General features: G+C 48.9%; 1 protein-coding gene across 2 annotated transcripts; it reads left to right on the forward strand.

Moving 5' to 3' along the window:
• The first annotated feature begins 1,059 nt into the window (after nucleotides 1-1,059).
• Nucleotides 1,060-14,171, forward strand: LOC103115643 (peptidoglycan recognition protein 4). Of its 2 annotated transcripts, none has more exons than XM_060184429.1 (8): nucleotides 1,060-1,170; nucleotides 2,124-2,215; nucleotides 5,355-5,556; nucleotides 6,451-6,569; nucleotides 7,577-7,729; nucleotides 9,653-9,851; nucleotides 11,307-11,425; nucleotides 13,904-14,171. In XM_060184429.1, exons 1-8 carry the CDS (start codon nucleotides 1,160-1,162, stop codon nucleotides 14,116-14,118), a joined length of 1,110 nt encoding a protein of 369 aa, XP_060040412.1. In that variant the 5' UTR covers nucleotides 1,060-1,159; the 3' UTR covers nucleotides 14,119-14,171. The 2 variants fall into 2 exon arrangements, with proteins under 2 accessions (XP_060040412.1, XP_060040413.1); XM_060184430.1 differs by lacking the exon at nucleotides 13,904-14,171 and adding an exon at nucleotides 11,911-12,524.
• The last annotated feature ends 206 nt before the right edge of the window (nucleotides 14,172-14,377 follow it).

Raw genomic sequence — 14,377 nt, forward strand, 5'->3', positions numbered from 1 at the left:
GTGTGCCTGTGGTATTTATAAGCATGTGTGTGTTTGGGCAGTTCTTTCTTTCTTTCTTTCTTTCTTTCTTTCTTTCTTTCTTTCTTTCTTCTTTATTTCCAACTAATAAGAAAGAAAGTAATTAAAAGGGGAGCAGGAAACAGTCAGAGAGACACCTGCTGATCTGCTTCACAGTTAGTAAAGCTTTCCCCTTGCAGGTGGGGACAAGGTGTTTGAACCCTAACCTTGTGCAGTGTAGCATGTGTGCTCTACCTGGTGTGCCATGACCTGGTCCCTTAAGTCATAATTCTGCTTCATGCTGCTTTCACTCTTGGAACAGAACTAAGCATGAGCCACCAGCCTATGAAGGTGTTGCCTACTGGAAGAATGGTGTTCCTCCTGCTCAGGGAGCCTGTTGGCCTGCCCCCAATTTGTTAGCCTCTGGGGGAGCTTTCTTCCTCTTTCTTGAGAACTGCCACTTGTCTTCTCCTTGAGCTTTGCAACCCATCTTCAGGTCACCTCAGCTCCCTAGACTGACAGGGGTACACACCCACTATCATTAGGGGAAACAGTGAATCACCAGAGTGTGGAGGCCCTTGGGCTGTGGTTGGCCCAGGAAAGGGCTGGGCGAGGAGTGGATACCTTGCTTTGCGGGGGGGAGGGGCGGGGGACTCCTGTGGTGGGGGACAGTGGCGGGCATGGCAGAAGGGAGAGGGATGGGCATGAAGGCTCAGGGTCCTAGTGGCCCAGCCTTGGCGCCTCACCAGTCTTTCTATCAGAGGACAGGACTGTCTCCTCCTCCAGTGCCTAGACGGGAGGGGGTGAGGTGGGGTACGGACTCCCCCTATCTCCCCCCATCCTCAGCAGTGCCCCCCCACACCCAGCTGCAACCAGGTAGCACCCAAGGCCCCGCCTCCTGGGAGGAGGCCGCTTACTCACCAGGCGGCTCCTTCCCGCCTGCCAGCGGGTTTCTCTCAGTTTCTACGTGCCACTAGCACCAGGAGCACAGGCTGCAGTCTGGGGACCCTCTGCGGAGCACCCCAGCTGCCCTCCTGTGCTGGGGTCAGGGCTACCTTCCCGCGTCTGGGGAGTAGCGCTCCCTGGTGTCCGGAGCGGCTGCAGCTGGAGAAGGTGGAGGTCAAGGAGGGCAGGTGGAGGCGCCTCAGGAGGAGACCCGCAGATGGCGCTCAGGTGCCTGTGAGTGACTGTCCTGGAGGAGCTTGCTCCCCTCCTTTGCGTGGGGCTGGGCTTCAGCATGTGGAGTGTTGACATCTAGGTTCCCTGGGTCTTTGTAACTGCCCCCCACCTGGGAAGGATTTCTTTCCCCTGAAGCTCTAGGTGCCTGTTTGCATTTTTGGGTCCTGCTTTTACAGGAGCCGTCTTCTCTTCCTGTTCCTGCTCCTCCTCCCCCTCCTCCTCTTTTCCCTCCTTCTTCTTCAATATATATTTTATTTTTGAGAGAGAGAGAGAGAGAGAGAGAGACCAGAGCACTGCTCAGCTTTGGCTTATGGTGGGGCTGGAGAATTAAACTGGGACCTCAGAGCCTTAGGAATGAGAGTCTGTTTTGCATAACCATTATGTTGTGTCCCCAGCCCTCTTTCTGTGTCTTCTATGAGAACGCCAAGTGGGGGTGGGTATTTTGGGTTGGTGTCAGTGGGGCTGGGGGTGAGGAATGTGGGGGTGAGGAGAGTACCTGCTCACAGGGTCTACACAGGCCTTACTCATAGTAGATGCTCAACAAAATTGAGTGGTACAGGGTAACAGGACCAGAAGGCTTACAGTGACCACCAGACAGGTGCTGGGGACCCTGAGAAGGCTGACCAGGTATTGACCCCTGGGATCTTTTGTTTGGCTGTGGGCAGAGAGAGGTGCATGCAGTGGGAGTGGGGAGGAGTGTGCAGAAGCTTGTCTGGCAGCAGGAGGAGGTGGAGGTCAAGGAGGGCAGGTGGAGGCGCCCCAGGAGGGGACCCTCAGGTGGTGCTCAGGTGCGTGTGAGTGACTGTCCTGGAAGAGCCTGCTCCCCTCCTTTGCGTGGGGCTGGGCTCCAGCATGTGGGTTGTTGACATCTGGGTTCCCTGGGCCTCTATAACTGCCCCCCACCTAGGAAGGATTGTGTGGGCAGACTGAGTCTTCTGTCTCTCCAGGTGTGTCTACACTCCCTCCACCTGTGTCCTGGGACCCAAGAGGATGCTGCTGTGGATGCTTGTCCTCTCCGCTCTAGCTTTTGGGGCTTGTGGTGAGTTTTCTTTTGTTGGATCAGAAGGAAACTAGGCAATATCCTTCTTGGGTCTCACAACTGGACTTCTTTAAGTGTCTGCTTTCCCTGGAGAAAAATTAACTTTACAGTTAAGAGCACAGAACTTGAAGTCTATCTGCCTGTATTCACATCCTTCTGCCTCTAGCAGTAACTTTTTTCTTCCTTCCTTCCTTTTTTAGGTCTCTGAAGCTTCATCACTCCATTGTAACTTTTTTAAGATAGATAAATGGGGGGGGGGATAAGGAGAGACCACAGCAAGAGATGGCACAGTTGATCAAGCACTGTTTGTTTGTTTATTTATTTATTTATAAAATGGAAACACTGACAAGACCATAGGATAAGAGGGGTACAATTCCCACCACCAGAACTCCATATCCCATCCCTCCCCTGATAGCTTTCCTATTCTTTAACCCTCTGGGGGTATGGACCAACAGTCATTACGGGGTGTAGAAGGTGAAAGGTCTGGCTTCTGTAATTGCTTCCCAGCTGAATGGGGCGTTGACTGGTCAATCCATGCTCCCAGCCTGTCTCTCTTTCTCTCTTTCCTTAGTGGGGCAGGGCTCTGGGGAAGTGGATTTTTTAAAACAATTTAATAATGACCCACAAGATCGTAGGATAAGAGGGGGTACAGTTCCACACAATTCCCACCACCAGAGATCCTAATCTCATCCTCTCCATTAGAAGCATTCCTATTCTTTATCCCTCTGGGACCCAGGATCATTATGGGGTGCAGAAGGTGGAAGGTCTGGCTTCTGTAATTGCTTCCCTGTTGGACATGGGCATTGGCAGGTCGATGCATACTCCCATCCTGTTTCTAGGGCAGGGGTGGGGCAGGGGTGTGGAGAGGTGGGGCTCCAGGACACATTAATGAGGTTGGCTGCCCAGGGAAGCCAGTCATGGTAGCATCTGCAACTTGGTGGCTGAAAAGCATTAACATATAAAGCAGAACAAACTGTTTAATAATCAGGAACCTAAAGGTACGAATACAGCAGATGAGACTTGGGGTCTCCATTATGGAAAAAGCTAGGAAGTCTATTTTAGGTATATTCCAAGGGGCCTATGACTTTACTAATTTTTGTCTGAGCCTGACATCTAACATGCAGGTGGGCTAAAGGGAGATGGTGTCAGAGTTGGAAATAGGACCAAAAAGCTGAATCAAAGAAGAGAGTAGCTCCCAAATATGGGAAAGGTATATGCATACTTTTAACTGTAAATTCCTTAAATTCATCACTCTCTAATTTTCCCTAAACTTGTGAATTTTCCATGAGCGTTCATATATCTTTGCACACATGACCTAGCACACAGGCAGCGGGGAAGGGAGTAATGACAATACTTGCATTATTATTATACCAGATCAGACCCGAACCTGTCACTTATTTTACACTTGTCTAGGAAAGAAAGTCTTGTGGGGAGATCTCAAGTCTGTTAGAGCTCCAGTTGGCATAACTAGAGGCTTCAAGGTCAATCCCTGCCCCCACCATATGCCGGAGTTCAGCAAGAATCTGGCCTCTTTTTCTCTCACTCCTTTATCTTTCTCTCTCAGCATATATTTAATAAACATATATTAAGACAAAGAAAGTCTTTAGGAGAAGGGATGCTAGTTGGCACACTGTGCTCCTGAGTCCCTTATACAGGAGCATGGACATAGCTCATGCCCTCCATCAGCCCCAGAGGAGCTGGCCTGGCTGGCATAGGGTTTCTAGCCCCTCTCCACAGGGGTTTCCCCAGGCTCCATCATGTAGAAATCACACAGGAGGACTGGCTGTGAGGGGCCTGGAGAGAGTTCTAGACAGCTGAGCCAAAGACCTGAGACAGGAAGCACCCTGGGCTCCCTGCTCTTGACTGTTTCATACTATCCTTTTGTGAGCTTTCCTGGCTTGAACTCTGGGGACTGGGGAGGCAGAGGGACTGTGGGGATGGTCTCCTGGAAGAGTCTGGACACGATCAAGCTGGCACAGGGGCTCCCTGAGGATACAGGTGACAGTAATGTTCTCTAATAGGAGATTCCTCCTGGGAGGCAACATGAGCTAAGCACAGGCCAGAGGGGCTCCAGCAGCTGTTTGGCAACATCTCCAGGCAAACTGAGAATGTCACACTGGGTGTCAAAGAGAAGGGCACTGGCAGACTGCCTCCCAAAGTCTAGAGCCATCCTTGCAGGCAGTCTGCCAGTGCCCTTCTCTTTGTATCTCAGTCCCTTGTGCTCCTCCTAAGCCAGGATGGGTACCATTGACACCCAGTGTGGCATGGTGCTTGGGAGGCGGTGCTGAGAAGGGCAGAGGAGGGGGTCCACTTGGGGACCCTTAGCCCAAGTCTGGCCCCTGTAGCCCATCCTAAGATTGAAGGGCAGACCCAGGCCTTCTTCTACTTCAGGGGTATCTGGGTTCAAACCTGGGTTGTGCTCATGGAAAAGCAGGTGCATTATCCAGGTGAGCTCTCTTGCTGCATGTATCAAGACATTTGTGTCTTTAATGTTAGAGAGAGCAAGAGAGACCAGAGCACCATTCTTGTATATCTGATGCCAGTGACCGAGCCCTGGACCTCTCACTTACAAGTTCTGTGCTCTACCTGATGAACCACCTGGCAGGGCTGGTGGAAGCACAAAGTGAGAGTCACCAAGGTCCACCTTGAGCCTTTAGAGGGACAGTGATGACATGGAGGTTTAACTGGTGGAGGGTGGGGCCTAAGCAGAGCAGGCAGGGCTGAGTAGACAGCGTGCTGGGCTAGATAGCAAGGCCTCTAGCATTCTGCAGGCTCAATTCCCCTGGGGGCTGTGGAGGTGAGACAAGCAGTGGAGTGTACTTGGTGTATTGCACCAAAGTAAAAGACTAGGGTGGTGGGTGGGGGTGAGGGGAGAGTTCAGGTCTTGGAACAGGATGTCAGAGGACCTAGTGGGGGTTGTACTGTTGTGTGGAGAACTGAGAAATGTTATGTATGTACAAACTATTGTGTTTACTGTCCACTGTAAAACATTAACCTCCCAATTAAAAAAAAAGAAGTGGAATGCCTGGAGGAGAGTGCCTACACCCTGAGGTCTCTCTTGGGTTCTTCCACTCTGGGGTGGACAGGGCACAGTGGGCATGTACAGCAGCACTGAGTGACCACCCTCTCCCATCCTCAGAGGTGCTTACGGTGGTGCCCCATGGGGCCTGGGCAGTGGAAGCCATGGGTTGCAGTACCCCCCTGGCCTGGCCAGTGGCCTTCCTGGTCACACACCACATCCCGGGACTGCAGTGTGACAACCAGACAGCATGCACCCAGAGGCTGCGGGAGTTGCAGGCCTACCACATGCACAACAACAGCTGGTGTGGCCTGGCCTACAAGTGAGAAGGGGCTTAGGGCATAGGTGTGACATGGGCGTGGCCTGGACAGGGCAGGGGCAGGGACAGGGATGGGGAAATTTGGTGGGGCCTGGGTGAGGTGGGGTGAGGTGGGGGCATAGCTACTTCTCTGCACTTATCTCAATTTTCCTCTTCATTCAGTTAATTAATTAATCAACAATTGATTTTTCAGTTAGAGACACAGAGAAGAAGAGATCACAGCACCAAAGCTGCTTCCTCCAATGCTGTGGGGGGCCTGGTTTGACCTCGGGTTGTATGCCAGGAAAAGCAGGTGCACTATCCACATGGGCTATTTTTGCCATCCTTCCTTGTTCTTTTATAAATATTTTTTTAAATTTAGTAAGGGAGAGAGAGGGAGGGAGGGAGAGTAAGACAGAAAGAGAAAGAAACAGACAACAGAGCACCACTCTGGCATATTTGTGATAATAGGAATTGAACCTTGGACCTCTGACATCTTCTGAGCCTTTTCCTGATCACTTCCCTCACTTTCTGATTATAATTATATTTGGTTTATGATGAATATATTTCTTTCTTTTTTTCCCTCCCTTAAAATTTCAAGTCGTTCCAGATTGACTTTACCTTTTTTCTTTTTTGGATAGAAAGAGCAAAGGTAGGGGGGCAAGACCACACCAATAAAGCTCCCTCCAGTGTGGTGAGGACCAAATTTGAACCTGGGCCACATTCATGTAAAGAAATGCACTTTCCACATGAGCTATTTTGCTGGCCCAAATAAAACATTTTTGTGGTAACAGAGGGGTGATCACAGGGGTGATCCACCACAGTATGGCAAGAGCCCCACAGGTGCCCTTGTGAATAAAGTGGGAGCTTCTCCTCAAGCTGGGTTGTACCATAGTGTTGTGTATCCCTGCTTCACAGCTTCCTGGTGGGGGACGACGGCAGGGTGTATGAAGGTGTTGGCTGGGACGTCCAAGGTGTGCACACCCAGGGCTACAACAACGTCTCCCTGGGCCTGACCTTCTTTGGCACCAAGGAAGGTAGTAGCCTGGCAGACTGTGCTTCTCCACTTCCTTGCCTTCCCCCTTCCTCTTCTTTCCTGACTACCTCCTTTCTCTCTATCCTCCTTCCCAACGTCCTTCTTGACTCACTGTCCTCCCACTATCCTGCCTTCCTCTCCAGCCTCCTCAGAAATCCTTTTCCATAGGGAGGTGCACTGCAGCCTGCTTCTCCTCCACCCCTCTCTCTGGACCTATTTTCTGTACAACCTGGAAGCTACTCTGAAGCTTCTTACTCCAGTCCCCCAGCTTTCCTCTTGTCCTCTTGCTGTTCACCTGCCTCTTAACATGTATGCTAGACTATCATAGGGACTCAAACCTCCAACTACTGTTCATGAGGCTCTGGCATATATAGATTTCTGCTCTTCCCTCCAGGAAGAGTTTGCAAGTCCTTCATGGTTACTGCTGACCACAGTCGAGCTTCAGAGGGGCGGGTGACCCAGCTGTAAGGGGAGGCGTCAGAAGGCCACTCCCAGTTCCAGTTTAGGGAAGGGGCTTCCAACAGGCCAAAGGTGGCTCTGTGTGCTCTTATGACTGCTCATTCCCCCTGGGTCCTCTTGTCAGCTCTTGTGGGGTCTCCTGCTTGGAGCCCTGAATTCCTATTCATGACTGAGGTGGAGGGTGGATAATAATAGTGTCCACATGAGTGCTGGTGAGTAAAGCGGTCAGTGCATGTTGGGAGGGCCCCAGCTGCTGGCTCACATGCCCTGGGCAGCTGGGTGCTCCTGAGCATGGCACAGCCCTTCTCCATGCACCAACAGTGCTGTCTTCAAGGTCACTGGGATAATCTCTTCCTGAACCCCCAAGAGTTTTGTCCAGAAAGAGGCTTGATATCCAGTCCATGGGACTTGGGAGTGGTGGTGGTGAGTTGAGCCTAATGTCCCTTTCTCCTCCCTACACATGTGCAGGGCATCTCTCTCTCCCCTATAGCTTCTTCCCCCAACAAACTCCTGTGAGACTGAGGGTTCCCACTGAGTGCTCTCTTCCAGGTCACAGCCCTAGCCCCATTGCCCTGTCAGCTATGGAGGGGCTGGTGGCCCTTGCTGTCCTCAGGGGCTATCTGTCCCCCACATACTCACAGCCAGTCCTTGTGAAAGGTGAGAACTGCTTGGCCCCAAAGCAGAGGACAAGTTCCAAGAGAGGTGAGTCCTTCAACCTAACTGGGGGGTTCCTCCAGATTCACCCCAACCCCAGTGCCCAACGTATAGTCTTTGGGGGGAAACTTTCCTAGAAGTGAGCCTCATTGGGTTTCTTTTAGAGGCTCACCCAATATTCATAACCACTGGGACAGGCAAACCTTGAGAGGAGCCTCAGGTTGCTAGAATGACAGAGCTTTATCACCATGTTGTGATGTAAATCGTTTCCTCCACTGGTCAGCATGCTGGATTGAGTACCTGCTGGTCACATAGGGCATGGTAAGGAGCAACACAACCACACACACACACACACACACACACACCTCCCTCATGAAGTTTTAATCTAGAGGGGAGAGAGAGAGAGAGAGAGAGAGACAGAGAGAGAGGAATTGGACAAGGAAAGAACTGACGTGTTAAAAGTGCCACCATGAGATAAACATGCAGCCACATTTTTTTTTTTTTTTGCTTCCAGGGTTATTGCTGAGGTGAATCCACTGCTCCTGGAGGCTAATTTTTCCCCTTTTGTTGCCCTTGTTGTTTTATAGTTGTTGTGGTTATTATTCTTGTCATTGATGTAATTGTTGTTGGATAGGACAGAGAGATAATGGAGAGAGAAGGGGAAGACAGAGAGTGGGAGAGAAGGATAGACACCTGCAGAACTGCTTCACCACCTTTGAAGTGACCTCCTTGCAAGTGGGGAGCCGGGGGCTTGAACCGGGATCCTTACACTGGTCCTTGTGCTTCGTATCATGTGTGCTTAACCTGCTACGCTACCCTGCAGCCACCTTCTGAGCATGAAGGTCAGAATAGCACTAGCAGGCAGAAGTACTCAAGTCATCTCTTAGGCCAGTGGTAGGGGAAGGATTTAAATCTATAATTCAGGTGACAAAAGGTAGATCAAAAGAGAGGCCACATGATGGGCACACATGTTACCATGCAAGAGGACCTGGGTTCAAGCTCCTAGTTTCCAATTGCAGGGGGGAAGGTTCATGAGCAGTGGAGTAGTGCTTTTTCTCCCTTTCTCTCCCCTTCTCTATTTCTTTCTGTCAGAAAAAAAGAAAGGAAAAAAAAAGAGCAATCAGAATGGTAGAGTTGGCAGGAAGGCTCTGAGCTCTAGCAACATGTCTGGTGGCAAATAAAACAAAAGAATAATGGTAAAAAAAAAAAAAGAAAAAAGGTAGGTAAAAGATAGGTGTTAGGGTTAGCAGGCAGAGGCATTAACACTGTGATAGTGAATAAGTACTTAATCAAGTTTAAAGCTATGATTAAAGCTGATCTATGCCTTTAATGCCTCTGCTGCTATGATTAAAGCTGACCTATGCCTGTTGCTGATCTTGGTGGAGAGTTGAATGATTGTCAGTGAATCTCAAAGACAAGCTTTCAGCTGACTGCTCCCAAAGGGCCTTGGCATACCAGTACACACATGTACACACGAGCTTCATCATGCAGATAAATATGTTCCCTTTTGCTCTTGGAAGGAAGCACACACCTCCCTCCAGGATCCACAGTCCAATGTTCTTACTATCATTTGAGTTTCATTTTGGGGGTTCCTTAGTTCCAGCTCTCATTTAGTCTACTGGTGGACACATACCTCACTCCGAGGTGGACCATGGAGAGCTGGGATCCCCGAGTTCTCCAGCTGGATCAGGCAGATGCCAGGGGGAGGTGAGGGGCATGGGCGGGCAAGACAAATACTTCTGTCCCTATTTTTAAAAAGTACTTTTAATTCAATTATTGGATAAAGAAGCGAGAAACTGACTTGGATAGAGAGGGAGAAGGAAAGATATCTGTAGCACTGCTTCACTGCTCCTGAAGGTTCTCCCCTGCAGGTCAGGACCCAAGCCTTGAACACAGGTCCTTGTACATATGCTCTCGAGTGGGTGTGCCACTTCCCAGCCCTACTTTTTTGTTGTTGTTGTTCTACTGAAGGCTGCCCCAGAATTATCCCTCGGTCTGAGTGGGAGGCCAGGGAGACCCACTGCCCCATGATGACCCCTCCGGCCAAGTATGTCATCATCATCCAGACTGCGGGGAGGACCTGCAACATGTCTGAGGAGTGCCACCTGCTGGTGCGGGACGTGCAGGCACTGCTCATGGACAGATACGGCAGCTGTGACACCAGCTACAAGTAAGGGGCCCAGAAGGGGGCTTCACCCCATGAACTCCTGAGAGGAGGCCAGGGGACCAGTATCACTGAGATGAGAGGTGTCCCTGTGACACCACACTGGATTTTCTTTCTGTCCTTTCTTCTTTCTTCTCCATCTTCTCCTCTTCCTCACCCCCATTTATCTTCCTTCCTTCCTCTCCCCTCCTTCTCCCTCTCCCCTCTCCCTTCTCCTCCTCCTTCTTTTTGTCCTTTTCTTCCTCCTTCCTCCACCACTATTACTAGAGCCCTGCTCACTTCTGGCTTTTGGTGGGCTGGGGATTAAACCTGGGATCTTGGAGCCTCAGGCATGAAAGTCTTTTGCAGAACCATTATGTGTCTCCCCACCCACCACACTGACTTCTCATGCAAGACTGAGTGGGTCTCAGCACCTGAATAAAGGCTTATCATTTCCATCCTTCTAGCATCTTCTCATAGAGACAATGTAATGGAGGGCAAGACTCTGATAACAACACAATAAAGGAAGTTGCGCACATACAAGCTAGTTAAATATATATATATATTATATCTAATTTTATTATTTTGGCTGTATACAGAAATTGAGAGGGGAGGGAGAGATAGAGATAGAGAGAGACAGAGAGATACCTGTAGCACTGCTTCACTGCTCATGAAGCTTCCCTCCTGCAGGTGGGGACCATGGACTTGAACACAGGTACATGTGCACTCTGTTGAGCACAACACTGCCTGCCTCCTATGACTTCTTTATTTTTATTTATTTACTTTAAAATATTTATTTTTATCTATTATTTGTTGGATAGAGACAGAGAGAAACCAAGAGGGAAGGGGGAGAGAGAGGGAGAGGGGGAGAGAGAGAGAGAGAGAGGGAGAGAGATAAAAAGATACACCTATTTCACTGCTCATGAAACTTCCCTCAGATCCTTGTGCATGGTAACATGCATGCTTAATTGGGTGCACCACCACTTGCCTTCCTCTGCCTGATGCCTTCATTAATGTCAAAGCCTGCTAATCTCATTTTGCATGTCTGAGGACCTTGTGTATGTTGTTCCCCTCCCTCCCCCAGAGCATGGCTCAGCTCTAGCTTATGGTGGTGCTGGGGTCTGAACCTAGGACCTCAGAGCCTCATGCATGAGAATAATTTTGCATAATGATTATGCTACTTTCCCTGCCAAGATCACATCTTCACTGAGGAGAGGAGAGGGGAGAGGAGAAGAGGAGAGGAGGGGAAGGGAAGGGAGAGGAGGAGAGGAGAGAGGAGGGAAGGGCAGGGCAGGGAGGAGAGGGGAGAGGAGGAGAGAAAGACCCTTAGCATCAGATCTTCCCCCAGTGTCATGGCACTCTATGTCGTGCCTGAAAAATAACTAGTCTAGTCAGTTTTTAGACTCCACACCTAAAGTTTGAATGTGTGGCTATGTCACCTGGGTGACAAACTGGGTGTCCACTCCCCCTGTGGTCTCCTAGCTTCCTGGTGGGACAGGATGGAAACATTTATGAAGGAGTGGGTTGGGATGGCCAAGGCTCCCACACCTCTGGCTACAATGACATCTCCCTGGGCATCGCCTTCTTGGGCACATTCTCAGGTAAGTGTGTGCTTGTGTGTGGTGGTCACCCTGTGGTTCTCAGTGAGGGTCTGATCAAACAGCACTGTGCTGCCTGAACATGATGGATTTAGACATATTCAAGGCCAAGACTGGCCTAAACTCCCTGTGGCCAGAGATGACCCCGAGATAGAACACCCAATCTGAGCCAACCTCTACAACACCCAACTGAGTGTCTCTCACCATATCCAAGATTCATGGGAGACAGAGAAGGTACAGATTTTTAAGAGAGAAACAGAGACAGTGTGTGCATATGAAAGAGACCATAGCACCAAAGCTTTCTTTAAGCTTGAACTTGGGTGTTGCACATAGCATTTGGCTAAGTTCTTACAAAGCCAACAGTGCATGCGACAGGCCTTACTTGGCAAAGAGGTGTGTTGGTGTGTTGGTGTGGTGGGGGATGGCTGGTGTGTACCTGGGAGAATCTGAGGCCTGACACTGTCCCAATGGCTGGTTGTGCTATGTAGGTACCCCGCCTAACACCGCAGCACAGGAGGCGGCCCAGAACCTGATCCAGTGTGCTGTGGACAAGGGCTACCTGGTCCCCGACTACTTGCTGGTGGGACAGAGTGATGTCGCCAACACCCTGTCCCCTGGACAGGCACTCTACAACATTATCAAGATGTGGTCTCACTATCAGCCCTGAGAGCCCCTCCTACATCTGAGATGCAGCCCCACCTTTATCAGCCTCTCTATCATCCTTGCTTCAGTCTGAATGCTGTCCCCTCCCTGACAGCCCTGTTCCTCATCCTCTGGTGTGTCCCTTTTCTGCTAGCCCTCAGCTGTGCGCCTCCAGCCCTGGGTCAGCTCAGCCTTCCTCTCTACTCTTCTTTCTCTCACTCTCCCTGCTGCAAACCTGCCAGCCTTGGCCAGACGAGCCCACAGCTGGCTCCTGTGTGATGCCTTCTCACTCTGTATCTGTGCCTGCTTATGCATCCCCCAGCCTCTGGTGGGATGGGTCCCCAGTCCTCCTGGCCCACATCTGCATGTCCATATGTGGGTGTCTGTCATCCAGGGCTGTGATGGCCCGTGGGGGTGGGGATTCTATGAGCTGTTCAGCTTCTTCCTGCTCAGTTTTCTGTTGTTAAAAATTCGGAAGGCTCTTGCTGGGCGGGTTAGCTTCACGGGCGGGTAACAGAGATGCAGAGACAATGGCTGGGCAGGGAAGCTGTATTTTTTTATTCAGGAACAACGATTTATAAACTAAGACAAACTAATCACCAAACAGAACTCTGCTGTCTCTTTGCGGTGGCGCAAGCACTCTCTCCAACTCTGGAACTCAGGAACCCTCTCTAACTCTCGAACTCTCGAACTCTGGTGGGGTTCCTTCGGGGCGGGGCCAAGCAGGCCCGCGAAACTAACTGGACTGATCTAATTCTCTCGGTGGGGGAGAACTAGAACCCAATGTAAAGCATACAACAATTCCCCTTTTTCTTTTTAACTAAATGACTATAGTATCAAGGGTGTGGGGTGAACAGAAACATATATCATATAGGCATTTTTAAAAAAGAAACTGGCACAAACATGGAGAAACATGTAAGCAAGTAACAAGAACCAGTGTGCTGCTAAGGGAAGGCCTGAGGGGGCCATATCTGCCTCTGTGGGCTAAACTTTATCAGCTTAAAAAAAACATTTCTTGCCTCTGGGGGGCGTACCTGTCTCAACGGACATTTGTATGGGGGTGGGGAACGGCCTAGAGTCCCAAAGGCAGCTGGCTGCAATTTACTTACTATGAAACAAAACTTGTTATTAGCATATTTCTAATAGAGAAGGAATTTGAGACTTTTACATATCAACAACGTCTTTTAACCTTTTGTTACACCCATTCAAGATGGAGACACACCCTAGTTGTGGGCAGGAAAGGAAACCTCAGGCATGAGAATAATTAGCATAGCCATTGTGCGAGCTACCATTTCTAATAGAAAAGGTAATGGAGAGTTTTACATATCAACAAGTCTATTTAACCTTTTGTTTAGACCAACTTAGTTAAAATATATTGATTGTTAACTAATTTTTACCTCAGACTTTAAATGTAAGTTAATTTTTATCTTTATGAGAATTACGTTGAAAACCTTTTTCATTTAACTTTGACTAGTAAGAATTTAGCCTTAAAGTTACTGTCCTTAAGGAAGAAAACCAAAGTAAGACACTAAAAACTATAATTCTGGAAAACCTTCAAGTAGTTAAAAAAAAGGATTGAAAAAATTTGCCTGTGAGTCATATTCTATGCCTAAAATTTGAGACTGATTAAAAATATATGTGAAAGTAATGAATTGCAAAGAAAAAGAATGGACAGTTAGAAAAATAAGCAAGTGACAGGTAAAAGAAACTAGAATACCATCAGGTCATTTCAGCTGCTCTTATTCAGAGTCCATCATCTCTGGGGACTGTATTTCACCTCTTAAACTGAGAACCCTGGGAGTCTCTTTTCTATTCTTAATATTTTCTGCTTCTCCTCAGTTTCACTCGTGGCTGGACCCAAACATGAAACAAAGGATTATGGCTCAATATTCCCTTTACTGGCCTCAATTCCCCCTTTACTATATAACACCCACCTCACCACTTCTTTCATCTACATGCCAATTTGTCGAAAGCATAGCTTGTATGTAATATTTCACTTCATTGTTCCAGCAGTGTGTTTGATATTGACTCACATGATCCTGTTAATTATTTGAAAGGGAATAAGCCATGTTTTATTTTTTCCTTGAATAAAAAGCTTTGCATAGAGCATGTGCCTGTTATTTGCATGCAGACAACTGTATAAATAAGAGGGCTCTGATGTGAAGTATGGTGTGACCAGCAATGTAATAATGCTGCATATATGTACAAAAGACCAAAAATTCTTTTTAAAAAGTAATAAAGGAATCTAGCGAGTTCTGTGAACCTTTCCTTCTAAAACCTGCAGTTAATATTGCCTGAGGACTTTATAGTTAT

This window comes from Erinaceus europaeus, unplaced genomic scaffold (genome assembly GCF_950295315.1).
Source record: "Erinaceus europaeus unplaced genomic scaffold, mEriEur2.1 scaffold_1045, whole genome shotgun sequence".
Classification (NCBI taxonomy): Eukaryota; Metazoa; Chordata; class Mammalia; order Eulipotyphla; family Erinaceidae; genus Erinaceus; species Erinaceus europaeus.

Bases quoted from the DNA above. Each gene is read 5' to 3' on its own strand.
- LOC103115643 (XM_060184429.1), top strand. The intron at 7,730-9,652 runs GTGAGTCCTTCA...GTTCTACTGAAG, and splicing joins GAGGACAAGTTCCAAGAGAG to GCTGCCCCAGAATTATCCCT. The intron at 11,426-13,903 runs GTAAGTGTGTGC...GCTTCTCCTCAG, and splicing joins CTTCTTGGGCACATTCTCAG to TTTCACTCGTGGCTGGACCC.